Source organism: Cucumis sativus, chromosome 7 (assembly GCF_000004075.3).
Source record: "Cucumis sativus cultivar 9930 chromosome 7, Cucumber_9930_V3, whole genome shotgun sequence".
Lineage (NCBI taxonomy): Eukaryota > Viridiplantae > Streptophyta > Magnoliopsida > Cucurbitales > Cucurbitaceae > Cucumis > Cucumis sativus.
The window spans coordinates 4,916,318-4,936,551 of NC_026661.2; the positions used below are offsets into that span (position 1 = coordinate 4,916,318).

General features: G+C 28.1%; 1 protein-coding gene and 1 non-coding gene across 2 annotated transcripts; one reads left to right on the forward strand and one right to left on the reverse strand.

Moving 5' to 3' along the window:
• Positions 1-4,011: 4,011 nt before the first annotated feature.
• Positions 4,012-4,085, forward strand: TRNAI-AAU. Its single transcript has one exon. It is a non-coding gene; the product is annotated as a tRNA-Ile (tRNA).
• Positions 4,086-12,688: 8,603 nt separating this feature from the next.
• Positions 12,689-19,118, reverse strand: LOC101215656 (zinc finger protein-like 1 homolog). The gene is made up of 9 exons (XM_004136891.3): positions 18,834-19,118; positions 18,358-18,438; positions 17,787-17,907; positions 17,582-17,676; positions 17,290-17,361; positions 14,177-14,464; positions 13,954-14,062; positions 13,189-13,375; positions 12,689-13,059 (listed from the first exon to the last, which is right to left on the reverse strand). Exons 1-9 carry the CDS (start codon positions 18,855-18,857, stop codon positions 12,957-12,959), a joined length of 1,080 nt encoding a protein of 359 aa, XP_004136939.1. The 5' UTR covers positions 18,858-19,118; the 3' UTR covers positions 12,689-12,956.
• Positions 19,119-20,234: the final 1,116 nt, after the last annotated feature.

Genomic DNA, 20,234 nt, shown 5'->3' on the forward strand with positions numbered 1-20,234 from the left:
CCATCAACTTAAAAACCATCGACATACAAAATGAATCGACATTTTATTATATCTCAAAAATTGGAAGAACTAAAAAATTTAAACTATAATCATCTTCTTTTAAAATTATAGTTCAAGTATTTCAAGTTAAAATTGAAATTAATATTTAATATACTAGATCTTTTATAATAAGTTCAAACTAATGTAAACTAACTTGTTTTACAAAATAACACATGTAAACTTAAATTAATCTAAACTCACAATAATAAATATTAAATTATTAAAGACAATAACAAATATATAACTATTAAACACACCCATGTATATCAATATTTATAGAATTGGTGAAATATAGTAAAATATTACAAAATTTTAAAATCTTATTCGAGAAAAATAAATTAAAAATTTTCAATATTTATAAAGTCTTCACGACTATAAATTTTTTCTAAATCAACTATAAAAGATTTTGTAATTTAGATCGAAAAAATAAGATGTGTAGCTTCAACTTTGGTGAAGAAAAATTAACAAAATTTAAGTCTTGCAATCTAATAAACTAATATATTTTAGTTAGCTGGATTTTTGATAAAGAGGGTTTTTTTTTTTTTTTTGAAAGAACAAAATTTTATTAAAGAATTATAAGAACGATTAATTATCAAATATATGATTAATCTAAATAAAATAACATCATGTTTCATATTTTATTTTATTCTTATATTATTTTTCTTTGACATGATTATTTGCTCTACATTGCATAAATTAGGGTCACAAAAAAATCTTTAATATATATTATTGATAAATACTTTAATCAAATTATATTTTGAAAGTGTCGTCTAATAATTGTATTATTATAATTAACTAGCTAGCCAAATATGAAATAATTAATTGAAAAATGCTTTACACATTTAGCTAATTATAATAAGAATAATCTTACCCTAATCAATTTAAAACTATATATCATAACATTCCTCCCTCCATTATATTTTTGAACTAGTAATAAATTAATAATGGCTTTCATATACGTTTTTTTTCTTCTCATTATCTATATATTTTAGATGTTTTAGGGTTTTGTCTTTTTCTACTCTATATTAATTCTCTTTTAATATATATATGTATAGTTTTTTTTCTAGAACAAACCGACATAGATTCCCCTCGTGTGTGTTGTTTGTCCCCTTTTTAAGTTCAAAGCAAATGTGAAAACCAACTAAACAATGACGCACAAATATGAAAAAGGAAGATATAAATTAAATGAAAAGTGATGATTATTAAGATCTAATAATCATTCATTCATATCAATTTATCTTAATGAATGAACTATGGATTATCGATGAATTGTAATATAAACATAGATAATAAACAAACAAATAATAAACTTTTGCGTATGATGAATTATAATTAGATAAATTTAGTAAATAATGTAATATGATGAATTGAAACCATATAGAAACTAAATCCTTGTCATAAATCATAAAACTAAATCATAACCTTTTCTTCAAACTATAATATATAAAGTAAATCATATTTTTATCAATGAATTAAACACATCACAAAGGAATCATAAAGGAATGAAATGACAGTGAGCAGTGATCAAAATTACATAGAAGTAAAAGTAAAATCATTTGTAAACATTGATCTAAACTTCATACAAAATTTCAAAACTTAAATCTTGATCATAATAAAATAAGAAGGGTAATATGTATATATATATATATATAATAAACATGCACGTAGGTGGAGGAAAAGTCCAACTTTAGACCTTTCATTACGGCGAGCTTTACTCACCAACCAAACACATATAAAGAGAGAGAGGAAAACCTCTTTTTTAAGTAAAAATGTTTTTATATATATGAAAACTTTTTTTCATTGGTATCATTTGGGGAAGAAGAAAAGAAAAGAAAACGAAGCAAATTGTTATATATTAATTTAGGGTGTTAGTACGTACAAAAAAATATGAACTCTTATATTTGATTGCACTACACAAAATTGTTATATATTAATTTTCAAATTTACTTATTTTTCAAATTTAAACACATGAAAACTTAATCCAAACATATCTTAAATTATATAAAATTGAAAAGTATGAAAAGGACTAAATTATAATATATACTAAAGTAATTCATAAACTATGCTATGTTACACACCAAAGTTTAAAACGTAAAGTTTTACCAAAGTAATTAGAGACAAATATATATATTCTTAAACTATATATATTATTAAACAGAAGCTACAAAAAGACAAAGCCATGAACTATACATACACACATTTTTTTTCTTTACTTTATAATGATGGAGAGAGATATAGAGAACATAACTATAATTTGATTGGTTTAAAGTAGATGAGGTTTGCTAGAGATGGATAATAAAATAAATTTTTGAAAAGAAAAAGAAATGGAGAGATGGAATAAAATCTTGATAGACCAAAATGAAAATATAAAATAATAATTGAACATTCCATTTGGAATTAGTGTGGATTTGATTCTCTTTTTCCTTTTCTTCTTTGCATGAGAAATTACTAAACTATTGAAGAACTCTATTATTGTCCTGCCTCCTTCCTTCCTTCCTTCCTTCCTTCCCACGACTTGTTGATACATATCAATTTGTTTCAATGTTCAAACCTCTCTTCCACTTCATCATCAATGTGATCTATCAGATTTTCTCTTTTGTTCATGTCAGAAAGATGAAGAGACATCAATATTTTGTATAAAGATATACGATTGCTTACATTATATTCTATTGATTTTTTTACATAAAATCTTTGGTTTCTCTAATATATTAAAAGGCATTAGAGATTTTCATATAAATGTGTGTTTTTCTAAAAATATATGCTGTCCTGAGTATGTTTTCTTCTAATTACAACAAATAATTTAGAGGGAATCATAGAAGAATTTTAAATAATTATGTTATAATTTTTAATTTATAAAAATATATTAGATATCATCCCGAATAAAGTATGTAAATCAATGTCAAGCAATGACATATTTATTAAGAGGTCGGGGAACATGTATCCCCCTCACATTATCGAGTTTTGTATTTTTATATTAATTTTGAAGTGTCAGATTACAACATATATTAAATTTAACTTCATTCTAACAAAACTCTGGTTCTGGTGTAGTGATTGTGCCCCACTGCTCAACTTTCATGTTGTGAGTTGAAATGATTTTCTAGGAGGAAGATAACTTGATTTTTCTTCCTAAATTTGAAATTATGATTTTCTAGAAGGAAGATAACTTGATTTTTCTTCCTAAATTTCATTGATTTTCTAAAAGGAAAATAATTTGATTTCTTAAAAAAAAGATAAGTTTAACTTATTTTCTAACTCTCATTTGTTATCTAACAAATATTTAGAAAAAAAAAATGCAACAAAGTAGGTGAAACCCTAAAATTTGATTTTCTAAAAGAAAGATAATTTTATAAAAAGAAAAAAAGAAACTTATTTAAGATAAAACTCTAACATATTTTCTAGCCCTCATTTGTTATCTAACAAATATTTAGAAAAAAATTAATGCAACAAAGTCAGTAAAACCCTAACTTATTTTCTACTCCTAGTTTGTTATCTAACAAATTTTTAAGAAGTGCAACAAAGTGGATGATCCAAATTTTCACTCTCTCAACAATATTCCATTAAATTTTTTTTTTCTTTTTATAATTTTTAAATTCATATATTTACATTACAAAATATCATGTGAAAATTGTCGGTTTTTCTTTATTGTTCCAAATGTAATGAATGTTATTGAAACATCAGTCAAACATCGAGATATTTTTTAAACATTTTTTAGTTTGTTTATTATATAGTGTCTGATGCCCTATATATAAATTTTTTGGATCCGTCATAGATGTGAAGTTAAGTAGTTAAGTTATGGCTAATATATTATGTATAGAGATGCCAATAGAAATATTGGATCATCCAAATTATAACCTTCTTAATGCCAAATTTAGGCTAAGAATATACATTGCCATCATCCACGTGATAACATCTGCAAATTTATAATTTTGAGAAGAAAATAAGTAACAAGATAGAAAATTCAAAACATAAATTGGCCTATTAGCTCAGTTGGTTAGAGCGTCGTGCTAATAACGCGAAGGTCGCAGGTTCGAGACCTGCATGGGCCATTTACTTTTATTTTAAAATATAAATGTCTTATACTTTTTTTTTTAAAAAGAAAACGTACATGTGTGTAGCAAGTAGAAAGTATTTGAGTACCTTTTTCGAAGCCAATACCCAACATTCTTCCTCGAGCTTAAAAATGACAAGTTACTCAACATCAAAACATTACACTAATCCCACCTTCAATTTTGTAATTCTTTAGTCGCGTCTATTTACTCTTGATTTTAGAATTCAATTTATATATAACACATTTTTAACTGTAACCTGCAAACAAAACGTACGTGGACGTACAATAAAATCAAGTGTAATCAAAATCATTATAATTTGTTAGGTCTTTTTCCATACTATCAATCTTACCCTCTCTCTCTGTCTTTTGGCTTGTAATTATGATTTTAAAGATGTGTAATATTTTTTAGATAAACAATTCTTCTATATGTATTATAAGGTATTTTGATAAGTTGTTAATTATTAATTAAATATCTCTAAAATCACTGTTCTTATTTAAAATTTCTTTTATCCTCTTGCTAGCCTAAATTAATTTGAAATTAAAAGAACAACTTTTCTTTCTTTTTTATAAAAAAGATGGATTTTGAGATTGGATCTACTAATTCTTTAATTTCAAAATTTTAATAGTGTAATGTTTCCTGAATCTTTTTTTTTTTTTTTAATCTTTATAATTTCATACTTTTAAATTTACATTTTCAAATGATATAAGTAGCAAATTTAATTTGGGATTGACTATGTAATTATTAAGGATCTAATTAGTAGAAAAAATATGAAAATTATAGAAATTTGAAAACTAAGGATATACATATCTTTGGTACCAAATTTTATAAATTTAAACTTAATTACAATTTAACCTCTCTATATATATTACACTTTATCAAATTTGAAAGCTATAATATTAATTATTAATATTGAAAGAAAATTAAAATTGAATTTTGAGAAGTTTAATTGAATATAATTTGTAAGAATGTTATATAGTTGGACGTAGACATCATCAACAATAATACTTTGTAATATAGGGGGGTGTGGTTTATTGGATAATATAGATGAAGTTTTTTTTCCTTTTTCTTTTTTATTATATTATTATTATTATTGAAAAATCAAAGTTAAAAAGAAAAAATAGAATTCAACAAATATTTCAAATATTTATTAAGTTGAAGTCTAGTACAAAATCATTAGGACTCCAGTAAGATTTCGAATATTATTTTAATTAACTTGTTTTTTAATCTCATATCATAAACTAAGATATAAGAACGAGTCTACATTTACGAAAATTCATTTAAGTTTTTTTGTTATATTTTATAAATAGTTTCATTTATCAAAAAAAGATTTATTCAAAAACGAAACAAAATATTTTAAAAAGTTCATATTATAAAAAAAATGGATAAAGAAAATGGGAAAATAAATATTTGATTTTATGAAATAATTCTTAGATTCTACTAGTAGTACACTATTTTATGAAACAATTGATCATTTGTTTTTTTTAGAAAGGTAGGTAACGAGAATCTTAGAGGTTTGAAATTGTAGATATACAGAATTAGAGACGTTCAACATATTTAGATTATCATGTTTATTTGGTAAGAATATTATTACAAATATAATATAGGAAATATTATTTTGATTAAGCATTTTTTCTTTTAGAATTTCTACTAGAAAATGTGTTAAACCTCTACGACTATTTATTAACTTATAGTTAATTTAATATAATTTGAACTTATGTAATGTATTTGTTTTTATGAATTTGACTTTTTTTTCAAAAAAAATTAATACAGTTAAATAATTCATATGTAATTTTTCTCTTTATAAATTTTAATATTTCTTGAAAAATAATAAGAATTGTAATATAACACAAAGAAAAAAGTTGATATATATGGTTGACTATTTATTTTCATTATATAATGCAAATGAAGATTTATTTATATCTACAAATAAAAGAACAAAAATGTAAGATGAAGATGTCGAGAATCTAGAAATCCATGGTGTAGGAGGGTTTCTAAAACTCTTTCGATGTTCTCCATATGAAGATTCTAGTTAGGATGCCTAAAGATTTTCAAATATCGAAATTGTATCTTTAGGATGTTCGTGAAAGAGTAAATTCTCTGATTTTTTTATTAAAATAGATAATTCATAACTTCCCATTCAAAGTAATGTTTCTTTTTTTTTTCTTTTGTGTTGCATTTAATGAAGGCCAATTATATATTCCATTAACTCTCTCATTATTAATGTAATTAGAATTAATTTTCTTTTTTCTTTTTTAAGAGGAAAAAAGTAAACAATCATTATGATACTATGTGCTTATTAATGTCAAAATGTCAAACTATTATGAGGGGATTCAACATTGGGTTTTGAAATCAAAAACTTTCTTTATTAATTATTTTACTAATTCCTCAATTTAAAAAAGAAAATGAAAAAGACAAGTTCTTTACTCACTATGGTGAGTTCAATAGATCCCTAATTAAATTCTATGAAGAAATGGAAGAACCCTAAAAAGAATCATTCAATCAATAAGCTCCAAATGTAAAACTAACAATTTTGTGCCCTTAACAATTTTGTGCCCTTAGTTAAAATATATGAGAAAAAACTTAGATCGTATTTTGAATTTGAACCTAAAACGTAACTATAAGTCATCTATCGTGGCAAGTATTTCTTCGATAAATTTATCCACTAAACCCTTTAAACATGAGTCTATCCTTGATGAATAAACCTAACCATTTCCAAAAACAATAAGTGTAAGATTCATTAACACATTTGGTATATCCATTACTTTAAATTTCAATTGTAATTTCGATTGGATATAAATTCTAACATCTCATCACACATATTTATGGATGTACATCAAAATTTTAAAAGATATTTTTGTTATGATTAATTAATTTATTTTTAATATATGCTCAATAACACACACATATATATAAAGTTTTTAAAAGGAACAAAAAAATGCCCTTCAAGAATAATTAATAATTAGAAGAAGAAAAATACTAAACCCACATTAAAAGAAAAAAAAGCTACATTGATGCCAAGTTGAGTAATTATAGAATATTCCAATATTGAAATTTACCAAAACAATGTTTATAATTTGGAGGATATTCTTTTTTCTAAACAAATTTAAAGTCGCATTATCTATCACGTCGTTAGTTTTAAAGTATAGGTATAAAAATGCAAATTGATTAGACATTAAAAAAGAAATTTACATCTAATATGCATTACACGTCGAGGATACGTATGATTTTCTCTATATCAATCATATAATTAAATTTATTTAGTATCCAAGCGAAGTTGGCAAGAAACTAGAAGAAAAGTATAAACTATATATATATATATATATATGCACATAACAAAAAAAAAAAAGGATAAAAATGTTAATCTACATTATAAAATTAGGCATTTCTTTCCCATGATCCATCTTGTTCTTGATATTCTATTAGTTTTTTGTGATGTTTGTTCAAAGGATTATTTTACATCATTTAGTAGATTCACATTAAAATCGAACTCTCTTGTTTGTTTGTTTAATTACATGAGTAGTTTCATTCATATTTGGTAACTATTTGATTTTTATTTTTTGAAAATTAAATGTTGTGAAGATTAAGATAAATGGAAATTAAGTAAAGTTTTCTTCTTGTTTAGTTAAGAAAGCCCAAAGTTTTTATATATAAACAACCATTTTGTTTTTCTATTTTTCATTGTTTGCAACCCTAATTTATATCTACAAAATAATGCCCATGGAGTCGTTGTTTGTCTAATGATGATTCTCAAGTGGCAAACCTTTTAATTACATCAAGTTATGAGGATTTATAAACACATGAAAGGACACTTAAAGACTTATACTTTAAGAAGCAAAAGGGTTTTTCTTTTATATATATATTAAGACTACGAGTAGGAGAGGAGAATTTCAAACAACAAATTTGTTGGTCGCTAATGCATGTCATACTGACATATATGTTAGTTGAGTTTATATCCATTTTAGTTAGAAAAAAAAATATCGATTGCCAAATTATGTAGAATACATATTATTATATAAAGTGTGTTAGTCTAGCTGGATATCATAGATTTATTTTAGTTTTTGTCTAATTCAAATTTGACTTTAAAGGAAATATCCAAAGAGCTTTATATTGATGAAAAGGAGAATACGTTGAGAAGATGCTAAAGGAAAGTCTTTGAGTTAAAAGAGATGTGGTTGAAGCATCATAGTTACAAAATAACTTACGATGATATTCTCCAAAGAAAAATAACTTCTCTCCATGAAGTTACTTCCAAGAACACAGTTAGCTCTTTTTCTTTGAAAGAGATAAAAATAAGATGAATGAGATCATTTATAAATAACGGTAGCAAATTATGAGCGGTTAGACTTAAAGAAGCTCATAGAGAATGTTCGGGATAAGGAGTTGGAAAGTGTGGAGTTTGTGGACTTTACTCATTGTTTGGTCGAAAAATTTTGTCGATTCTATAACAGAAAAAATGTCAATATATTATGTCTTATTAACTTCTTACACGGTGTGCCCTAGGAGCTCACAACTCTCTAAACTTCACCAACTCCTTTGACTAAGAACTCGATTTTTTTATGATAAAATAAATAGAGAGGAAGTAAGTACAATCAATTATCAAGCCGACACTAATTTCTTTTGTTTATGAATCAAAATTTAAAATCTTAGATTATATCATATGTGTTAGCTATTCGTAACTATTTTATTCGATTTCATTTAAAATTAACTCAAATTCCTAGTGAAGTAACAAAAAAGAATTATCATACATTTTTTCCTAAATAGTAAAGAAAAATAGAAGATGAAAAACTCCTCATAATAAAAATAGAAGACATTTCTCTCAAACATTGAGTTAATTTCTATGCTTAGTGATCATTACACATATCTAACAATTATATAATAATTCTTTTAAAATAAAAGATTCAAATGGCTATATTAGTAGTCGAAAACGTTAAATTAAAATGAATACACTAGTAATTTTAACAATGCAAAATTTAGGTTTTAACAACAAAAGTGAAATGGCTAAACCCTAAACCCTAATTCGGATTAGGAACAATTTGGTTCATCTTTCAAACTCTCGAAAAATAAAGTGTGTGTTGCTAAACTCACGTCGATATTAAACTCAAATCTCGGTAACCAAAACCTAATTTTATTATATTTTCTTTTAGCTCAAAGTTATATGAAAATGCTAAGATGAAAATAACTTAATTAACGTAAACGATCGACTAATTTTTTTTCATTTAATTTAAGATTTTGATCCGACAACTCACATAATAAAAATAAATAAATAAACGAGAGTAATGATGGTGATAGTATATTTATTTATTGTTATTCGAAATATTATTTTATTATATAATTGGTAGCTATGAGTTTTATATATATATATATATATATATATATCATATTTTCTAAAACTTTGTATTAAAATTAAAAAAATATATTGGTTTTGAAACAATTTATTTGTATTAAATTTGTGGGATACAATTCGTCTCGTCTCAATGTCTCATCAAATAATAACCTTTTCTAGGCATTGGAAGCTTTATTGTCTCACGAAGAGACCACAAAACCAATATGACATTTTCTATCGTTTTTCAATTATTTGCAAAATCAATACTTTATCCTAAAATATCATTTAAAAAATATTAACATTGGTTTCTTAGTCTCGTTTCATAATCGATCATTTTAAGATTTATTTCAAATAAATAATAAAAATACATTCCTATCTCCAAACTTTGAATTAAATAATTGCATTTGCATTGTTTGATTGATAATCATTTCATTTTTTTATCTATAGTTCCCATGTTTATGCCAACAATTTGAGTTCTTAATCAACCTCTAAAACATAAATAAGTTCTTTAAAATTACTTCAAACAAAAAATACACGCTTCTAATCTATTTGATTGCATTTGGGTCTTTTTTTTTTTTTTTTTTTTGTTAATTCTTAATATAAATATAACATGACAATTTTTTTTGTAAGAAAAATATTTTCCTAACTTTCAATTTTTAGTAATAATAAGATACTATGTCTAAAATCTTTATTTAATTAGTAAGTAATAAAGGAATTAATAACATTATTAATTTTATATTAAATTTAAGATCATAAAATAACAAAAATATTTTTGCATGTATTATTTAATGGAAGTATTATATTTTAATGGATTAATTTTGCATAGCTGTGTGTGTAAGGTTTGAAATCAAAATTACAAAACACATAGAATAATTCATATTAAATACTTCTTCCTAATAATTTAACATAACACGATGTGTTTTATATTCACATACTTAAAGATCCATCGATCTTGCTTTATTTATATATTCTCTTGATCATCGATATATCTATTTGTTGATGAGATCATTCTGTTTTATAGATTCTTAATTTGCCTTCTCAAAATATATTTATTGTTCCATTTTAATTTTATATTCAGCACTAACCACACGCTCAAGCATAATTAAATTAATTAAAACATGGCTTACGTGTTGTTTCTTAACTTAAGATTTCTTTAATTAATTCATTAACTTTGGAATTTAATTAAAGAAAATATAGGTAGGGAGAGGTGAAAGGGTTCTTTAGTATATATATAGATATATGTAATATGGTGTGCTCTCCACTTTGTTAGTGAATATATTAAAAAATTAAAAAAATTCTATGTTAAAAACTATTAATTTCGTTTGAGTTATGATACAACAGGTAAGGTATGTTAACCTTTGGAGAAGAAGTATACGTCAACTTCATTGAATTGAATCCAAAAGAGTGTATTATATATTTAATTTCTTAGAGGTTTGTTTTAGAAGATAATTGATATATATTGTTTTTAATTAAAACTACTTTTAGGAGTTGATTGTTTGGTAGGAATCTATGATTCTTGTAATAGAGACGTTTAGAATACATCAGTATTTGTTTTTGTGTAGAAATGTAGGATATGATCATCTTAGGTATTTGGAGATGTTGTGTATCACAAAATGCTCATACAAAAGTCCCTTATGAGATAGATTAATTAATAATGTAAACTGTCATATTTAATTAACCATGTTTGTATTTATTGAGTAAAATATACGTTGAGAATGCACGGTGATATTGTCCACTTTGAGTGTATGTCTTCATGATTTTACTTTTAGTTTTACTCCAAAAGATCTCGTATCAATAGAGATATAGTTGTTCTCACTTACTTACGATCATCTTCTTATCTAAAACCAATGTAGAACTTTCATTGCATTTCCAATGATCTTCATTGTATATGAGACATTTTGGAGCGAAATCAAAAGTAAAGTCATGGAAATTTATGTTAAAATATACAATATCGTACCATTGTAGAGATATTTGAATATCGTTCTCTTCATCGATATTTCTCACGCACAAATTTTACAAAACAACCATCGTAGTTTGCATTACTCTATTAGTATAATATAACAAAGTCATAATGCATATTATTCATAAAAACTCTTCTCTATTTTAATGAAAACGAATTACTCTATTTGGATATCCCAATGTGCATTTGCTTCTGGGCCTAATCACTTCAGCCTCCAAGAAATTAAACTTTACACCGATCATATTGAAACTATTTCTGGTGCAGAAATAGGACATATAATTATGCATAAACAGCAGTACTGATATATGCATTATATACATTATATTTCTACAAAACGGGAGTACTTCTCGTAACTCAAATGTACACAAAATAGAAATTATAAGTAGCTAGAATATATAGGTCATATTGAGGATATGCATTACATAATGGTAGAAAAACATAGTCATATATACCCACATAATATACAGAATAATCACAATGTTTTTTATTTCTATAAGAAAAAAAATTGAAAATATACCACCACCAAAAGTTTGAAGTTCATGAACATTTATAAAAGTGTGTACCGAAATCAATATATATAGTGTAGAATCTAAGATTAAACTTGAAACCTTTAAATACTCAGCGCGTAAGGATTTTGTTTTCAAATATACACAATATAAGTTGTTTGAAAACCTTACCAATTAAAGAAGCTTCTTCACGACGACGTTTTAGTGTTCTGACAATTCTTACTTTCAAAATCCTCACTGATTGTTGAATGTGTGAATGCTTTTCAAATAAGGTACTTCATTTTGTGTTTTGATTTCGAAAAAGAAATGGTTTTGGAAATAACCATTTTAGATTCATTGGATAGGTTTTCTTTCCCATATGTGTCTTTTCGTAATTCTCTTTTAGTATATATTTCTTTCAAAATGTCTTAATTTCGTGGATTGTTGTATAGACATTTGGACCAAATTTTTTTGTAATACTTCACTCTATCTATTACCATTCGCAAAAAAAAAAAAAGGAAGGTGTAGACATTTGGGAAACCGAACCTATTTAATTAGGCTACATGTGTTTAGTCCATGGTTAATGTATTTTCACTAGCCACCATAGACACATGCTTACCAAATCGTAAACAAAATTGGTATAATTTCATTGATTGATACATCGTAATTCTATGGACTGAAAATGTTGTTAAAAGCCTGCGTTGCTCAATTAACAAGTTTCTTCCACGAGAAGCAAACTATAATCTAGAATTACCGCATCTTAAAAAAGATCATTTTGAAAAAAAACCTATCATGTAAGATTATTGAGTGAATTGAGTAATTACAAAATAAATTAGTTCCAATGAAAGATATTTTCTTTAACCTAAATCTGATGATCCACAATCCATACAAGTGAAGGAACAGAAGAGTAGAGTTTGTAAGATGACAAAAAGGCTCACATAAAAAGTACTTTCACCTCTCACTGTTGCAGAAAAGCTCAAAGTAAAAGATACTTACAGTGCTTGTAATGATGAAATTTGGTAAAAGGTCCGATTTCAAGGAGCCAAAGTAATTCTAACAGCACCACAAATTCTTCAAATATGGTTTTTTTTTTTTTTTTTTCATTGTGCTGCTTGCAGTTGCTGCTCGTCATCCACAAATTCTTCTCCCATGTCTCTTTGTACAAGTCTGTAGTACAAAATACCCATTGTTGCCAGGCAAGCCCTACAAACATGATTATGAAGATTCTAATGTTACGAAAAACCAAAAGGAATAAATATAATCGCTTCATGACTTTAAAGCAAACAATAAACCATATGAAGCAGAATGAAAGAACAGATCCAGGGGAAGTACATGATTGCTATGATAAGAAGAATTTTTCTTGGATCCATTCTGGAGGGTCTTTGGTGCCGGACACGACCTTCATTAACATCATTGGCATTCGGTGCATCTTTACGGGGAGGTGCAGTGACAGGTAGAGTTGGCAATGCAGTTGACCAGAAAGGAAGCAGTGCTCTAAGAAACTTGTGCTTGAAAGGACCTGCAGGCGACAAAAAGAAAATGGAATGATGACAATGTTTTCACAATCGATGTTATAATTGACGAGGAAGGAAATTAAGAAGTCAAAACCATGACAAAAGTAAAGAGCTCAGAGATCTACTTTGTGAAACCAAACAACAGAAGCTGAAAATTTCACCCTCTAAAATATGTGCTGCGTAAGGAAATGGTGGGGACATGAGCTTACTCATGAAAGGAATGCTAGAAGATTCAATTTGATAGGATTTTTTTTTCTTCTGGATAAGAAACAATTTCATTGATTGAATGAAATATTCAAAGGTACAAAAGGACCCCATTCGTAAGATGTACAAGAAAATAAACCCATTCATAGTTGAAGGTGTTTCCAATTTGCAACTAGGAAAGAAAAAATACGACGGTGTATAGTCTGTAAGTCTTTGCACCAAAAAAAGAAAAGCATTGTGAATTATTGAGTCAATTATGTCCTTTGTTGTCTTGCTCTTATCCTGGAAGATTCTATAATTTGTTTAGGATACAAGTGACTCTTTGAAGCAAGGACCAGATCATAGATGATATGTTAAGTCAAAACAGCATGTAACTTACCTCTTCTAACATACTTCTTACGATTTCCATCTTCATCGTCAGCATAATATGAAATTTCAGAATTTTGCCTGTCATAACTGACTGCACCTTTTCTTGTGGTAGCAACAGGCTGGAATGCAATTGAAAAAAGTAAACGAAAGTTATGAGAATAAACTGAAAGAAATGAATCATATGTTGACTAATCATCTTTCAATAAAAACATTAAAAGACGAGATGTTCTTACGCCTGAAGGACTTGAGGCTTTGACAAAATTTCCTTCTGAACCAGGCATTTCAATCTCTACAATATCTGCAACATTATTTTTGGAAGACCCCGTTCCAGTTGTGGCGGAGTACCCTTCAATCAGATTTGACTCAATCTTTGCTACTGAATTTAATGAACTCTTATTGTTATGTGTATCTGCTGAAGTTGAAACCAAAGGATCCGAGGCAAAGGCAGGGGAAGGACCGTGGGATTCTGTTGGTGAAAATCCAACTGGATGATTTCCAAACAAATTCTTTTCCAGTCCAGTCTGAAGAACAAAAAGAAACAAAAACAATGAGATCATAAAATGATACAATCTGCAACATAGCTCTAGAACCAGGAACTTCATGGTACTCAAAGAGTCTCACACGATTCTCACAATAAAGTTCTTAAGTACAACGGTCCACTGAAGATCCCCTAGGATAATCAAAACAATGACCCAGTATAGATTTTGTAAATAGATAAATAAATAATGTTCGAATTTAGCTAAATAACTCAACCTTTTGAGTTTAGTTTACATTTATTACTATAGAATTTCCTCCCCATTCCAATATTGATAACGCACATGTTGGACATCATTAATTGAAGTGATATTTTGAGCCTACAGACAAGAAAGCGTGCAGAAAATTATTTGAGCCCAAAAAGATAAAGTTTTAAGCAAACACCACAAGCAATAGCACCCAGTATAGGTTCAACGTAAAGGTATCTTAAAGGGTTGATTGACATTCGCACTGTTTTTTCTCCAGAAAATGCACCAACTAGATGAGAGACACATGTCAAGCTCTATGATGTTTTCACAGAATGCTACAACTTGATGAAGGACTTTATAACGCCCCATGCCTAACATTTAGGATCCAGTTTCAGCATCTAATTGCCCCAACATTCCCCTTCATCCCTTGCAACCTGGCTACATCATCCTTGCTTGTCTTGAAGAGCTTCTAAGAGTGAAGACATCCTCAAGCACCTACACTCCTAAAATGGCTTCGACACATGTCCGACACCGACAAGTGACCAGCACGCCAGCTGATGTATCAACTATTATACTATTGAACTTTTTATTACAGACACGGGAGGATACGGCCTGACACATCCGGACACGACTGGAAACGGAGACACCTCTAGGACACAGCAACTTGCAAAATGTTTCTAAAAAACTAAAATATGAGGCACTAAGCTCAAATCCAGTCCATCGGTCTTAAAACCTATCTTTTAAGGTTTTTTTTAGGTTGGTACCCATTCTTTTTCTTGCGGCTGCTGAGCTCCCACACCCCACAGTGGAGTTTCTCCACCTTCCTCAAACGCAGCTGAAGACCCATTAACCCTGCAATTTCATTTCTTTTTTCTGTTTTTTCTTCTTTTGTTTTCAATTTTTTTTCTTTTATCATCAAATTTTGTTTTTATTTATTTTCTTTCTCGTCTGTTTTTTTTCCTTTTATTAAATCTATTTTGTTTTTATTTTTTTCATTCCCTTCTATTATTTTTCGTTTTCTAAATCTTTCTTTTTTTCCTTACCATTATTTTTATTTAAAATTTGGATCGACTATTTGTCTGACAGAATTTTATGGTTGTCATTCTTATGTTTTCAAAATTATTATTTCACAATATATGCATCATGTATATTTATATTTGTAAAAAAAATATACGTGTCCCCAATGTTCCGTGTCGTATTTTTTTTAAAATTGCATATCGTGTCGTATTTTTTTTTAAATTGCATATCGTGTCGTATTTGTGTGACATGTCATTGTTTGTCCCTCTCATTCGGATGTGATCTTGCTTCATTCATGTTCTCCTTCTAAACTCGAAGTGTGATAGACAATTTGTAAATGCTCCTAAATTTTGTCACTCATCCCCTTTTTGTGGTGGGGCATTATAGTGGCGGTTAGCATTGCAGATAGGAGAGATTTTTCATATAATAAGAAAATGAAAAATACCCTCTGGGCATTGTTAGATTATCATTAAGATCTGGGTGGTGTTTGGTCCCACATTAAATCTTACATTTTCCGGTGGGCATCGAAGACCTTTTGTAACAAACCAACAAGAGTCCTTTCAACCTACTTTATCCTCACTCACATGGATCCTAAAAGAATTTCCATGAGGTAACCCAACATAGAATTGTTTCAAGCTCAGCACACTTAACTTTGGAGTTCTTATGATTGAGCCACCGAAAAAAAAGGTGCACCTTGTTGGTATAGGTATTAACTTTTAATTCTTTTAAGTCTTTCTTAACCTTACTTCCATGTCCTCAGAATCCCTCTCATTCATTGCTATCAATTCATTCATGTCCCCCTCCTAAACTCGAGGCGCTACACTATATGACCTAGTATTATTTAGTTTTAAATTTTTTACAATGAAGGTTTCTGATTAACTTTAGGTTGATCGTCAAGAGGAAGGATAGATGACAGCAGTCTCTCGCAACTCCTTTCTACCTTCTCTTCGAGATGGTTCAATAGGGCTCTTACCCAAAACCTTCATAATCCTACCTAAAAGTCCAAAGTTCCAAGAGAGAAAGAGAGAGAAAAAAGGAAAAGAAGAAGAGCAGTTTCTGTTTTCATCGGCTTTATTTTGAAAGGAGAAGAATCAAGATCAATAAAAAAATTCAAACAAGGCTGCAGTTGAACATCTTAGGTACTGCACTTCTGCAATGTGAGGCAGCAGAATAAAAGGTTGACTATGATTCTGATCATTGTTTTGAGATGGGTGATCCTTCAAGGAGATTACGAGAGGTTTTAAATTGCTTGAGTGTTTCTTGCTACCCTGAATCTATGAATCGTACACAGATCAAACTCAAGAAGAAAGCACATTATAGATTACGCTATCTTACAGATATTTTGTAATGCAAGAAAATAACTTTTCAGGAGATGATGGGAGTTAGAGGCATATTGATATCATTCATCATATTATCATTTTGTCATATCTAATCTATTAATAAGTATCAAACAATTTCCAATTCACCTCTAGTTTCTTAACTAGAGCATTGCACATCCCCAAGGGTTGTATAGGCACTAGAAGTGAGAAAAGAGGAAGAGAACATAGAAATATAGTCATACATTTATCATCATTTCAAAAACTATACCATCAAACATATGAACTAACCTGCAAGATAGCTTCCTTTAGCTTTGCGTGTAGACGAGATCCTGAATCTTTAAAGTTCTTTGGAGGCCATATCTGCACCACGAATGTAAATGTACCTTAAAGTAATCGAACATCTGAGACAATAGCATATTTTCCATTATTCAGGCTATATTTGCACCAATCAAAGGAACTCGATAAAATTGATCGTGCAGAAGAAACACAACAATAGCATAGAATCTTCAAAGCCATATGTGCCAAGATCGTTTATGAATTTGACTTTAAATAATAAAAAGCATGCATATATACACCATACCGAAACAGAACAAGCAGGACAGTCATATCCAGCAGGGGCAGTGGATGGAGGAAAGCTCTTGATATGTGAGACCAGGCAATCCGTATGTATGACATCTAACATGAGAACAATGAATTACACAACTATTTAAACATCTCATTAAAAATCCACTCTATTTTTCAAGTTTGCATGAAAAGAAGGTAAATAAAAATGCAAAGTCACATACGCAAACATCCCAATCGAGTAGTTTGAGGACCAACTCCTTCCACGAGTGTAGAATGGCACAGGCAGCAATTTGGAGGCCAATCATATTCTCCATTCAATACCCACTCTGAATAGGTACGAACCTTAAATAAAGAAATGCAACATTAGCATTGCAAAAATCTGAAAGGAAAGCGTAACAAATAGAATTGCTAATGTTCTAAGTTATTCTATTGCCGCAGCTGAACAAAAAATTATATGCTTAAGTAATAAGTCTAAGAAACAGTAATACGATTTCACCTAATCCATCACTCTCTATACCCACACATATCAGGTGAACCCTTCTGCGCACTGTACACAAAAGGTGGAAAGTATAATGGTTCTACAATAGTAGCAAATTGTCCAAACATTTATCAGCTCTGTAAACCGCAAACAATTACCACCATAACATATGAGAAACTAGAGAGAGAGATAATGAATCTACTGAGGAATGGTAGTACAGCTTGAAAAAACGAAAAAAAAAAACTCATGCGGTGAGAAACTGAAATAAAAACAGAACCTTTCCCACATAGGGGAAAACAGATGCATGATCTTACCACGCATATTTGGTGTTCCGGGAAACAAATGCATTCTCCACATACGGGAACCTTATGAACAAAACAATACAACTTCGTGGCCTGAGGCACCAAAAACAAAAAAAAAAAGTATTCTGTAAGTTCATGGATTTTAACAAAGCCAGAAAATTAATTACAACAACAAAAACAAAGCGGGAATTCAATTAAACAGAAATTTCCTCGATCTCCTAAAATTCGTGAAAATCCAGACAAAATTAAAAATACCCACGTAGCAATGAGCTTATAAATCCTCATAAAATCAATTCAGGAAGCATTCAGATCGCTTCTAATTCCAAAATCTCAAATGCGGATCGGATCACAAATCCCAAATCCCAAATCCCGAATCCGGATGAAATAGATATCAACCAAATTGGAATAAGAAATGACCCAAATTGTTGTGAAATACTAGAGCAAAGCAAAAAAAGAGATGTAAGAGGAGGAAGGAGAGTTGGAAGTACCTTGCGGCATTTGCAGACCACCATTGCAGTAACAGGCGAGGAGAGGGGTCCGATAAAATGAATAGAATGGGGAAACTAAGAATTGAAGGACATGGATGATAAATGGATCTTGAAAGGTAGAAATGAAATGATGAATTACGCTTGGAAGTATCTGTCTATGCGGAGGAGACAACGAAAACCCCCCACCGTACTCCCTTAAATTGCCAAGTCTTTGCTTCGCCGATCTCTTCCCTTCCCTTCCCTACACTTTTCTTTTCTCTTTTTCTTTTTCTCTCTTTCTCTCCCTTTTCTCTATTTTTTCTTTTCGGTAAAATACAATTTTTTTTATCGAATTTTGTATTTATAGAATATTAATTTTGATAGAGTTGTAAATATAGCCTTCAAAATGTATTATTTTAAAAAATTACAAATATAATATTATCAATCTCTACTATAAAAATTAATTAAAAAATTCACCTTTACTATATTTACATTTTTTTTATAAAATTTATTATTATGGGTGAAGTAAACTTTTAAACTTTTTTAATTTAAAATTTAAAATTATTATTTATGGTAATAAAATATGATATTTTTAAATATATTAAAATAAATTAAAATATTTACAAAATAATAGTCATGATATCTTTTTATTACTAACTATCAATTACTGTTAAATCTAGTAGTAAATATTTTGTCAAGTTTACGGTTTATTATTATTGAATTAATTTTTAAATAAGGACGAAAAAAGTTTATTTTTATAAAATCGATAAGGATGTTTTTAAAAATTAATATATTTAACTCATGAAAAATATATAGAATGTTTTTTTATTAGGTGAAAAATAATGAAGTATATAAAACAAAAAATAAGGTATAGACTTCATTTATTTATATTCTTATGACATTTTCATTTATTTTTAGAATTAACTCTAATATATAAAATTGAAAACTAAATATTGACTGCAAGTTTTACCTGATTTTAAATACACATTAAAAAATGTATTTCTTAAAAGTGATTATAACCTATTTAATTTTACAAGAAAGGGTTAAGATTTTTTGTTTGAAATAGCTTTTTTAACAACACCAAGAAATTACAATTAGAATTTATTCTATGTAAATTTTAAATCTATTCTTATAGAAACTCGAAACAAATTAAAATTAGCAATTTTATCGATGGAGTTTGAATTTGATTTGTATATGATCTTTAACTAATGAACAACCATAATAAAACTCATTACAAAATCACACTTATGTGTTAAAATAAACATACATATCTATACTATAATTGTGAAAATGCTAATCTCTAAGAAAATGCTAATCTCTAAGAAGGAATGTCATGTTAGTTACAATTAAACTAAACTCACCTTAAGAAAAAGGTGAACATAAAACCATGTTCATGTTAGCTACGATTCAACTAAATTCACC

What these genes read in the sequence shown, in the direction of transcription:
- LOC101215656 (XM_004136891.3), bottom strand. Translation starts at nt 18,857, where the DNA reads ATGGTGGTCTGCAAATGCCGCAAG. An exon ending in AAGCCTCAAGTCCTTCAGGC is followed by an intron (nt 14,063 to 14,176) that starts GTAAGAACATCT and finishes ATTGCATTCCAG; the next exon opens with CCTGTTGCTACCACAAGAAA. An exon ending in TAAGAAGTATGTTAGAAGAG is followed by an intron (nt 13,376 to 13,953) that starts GTAAGTTACATG and finishes TGTCGCCTGCAG; the next exon opens with GTCCTTTCAAGCACAAGTTT.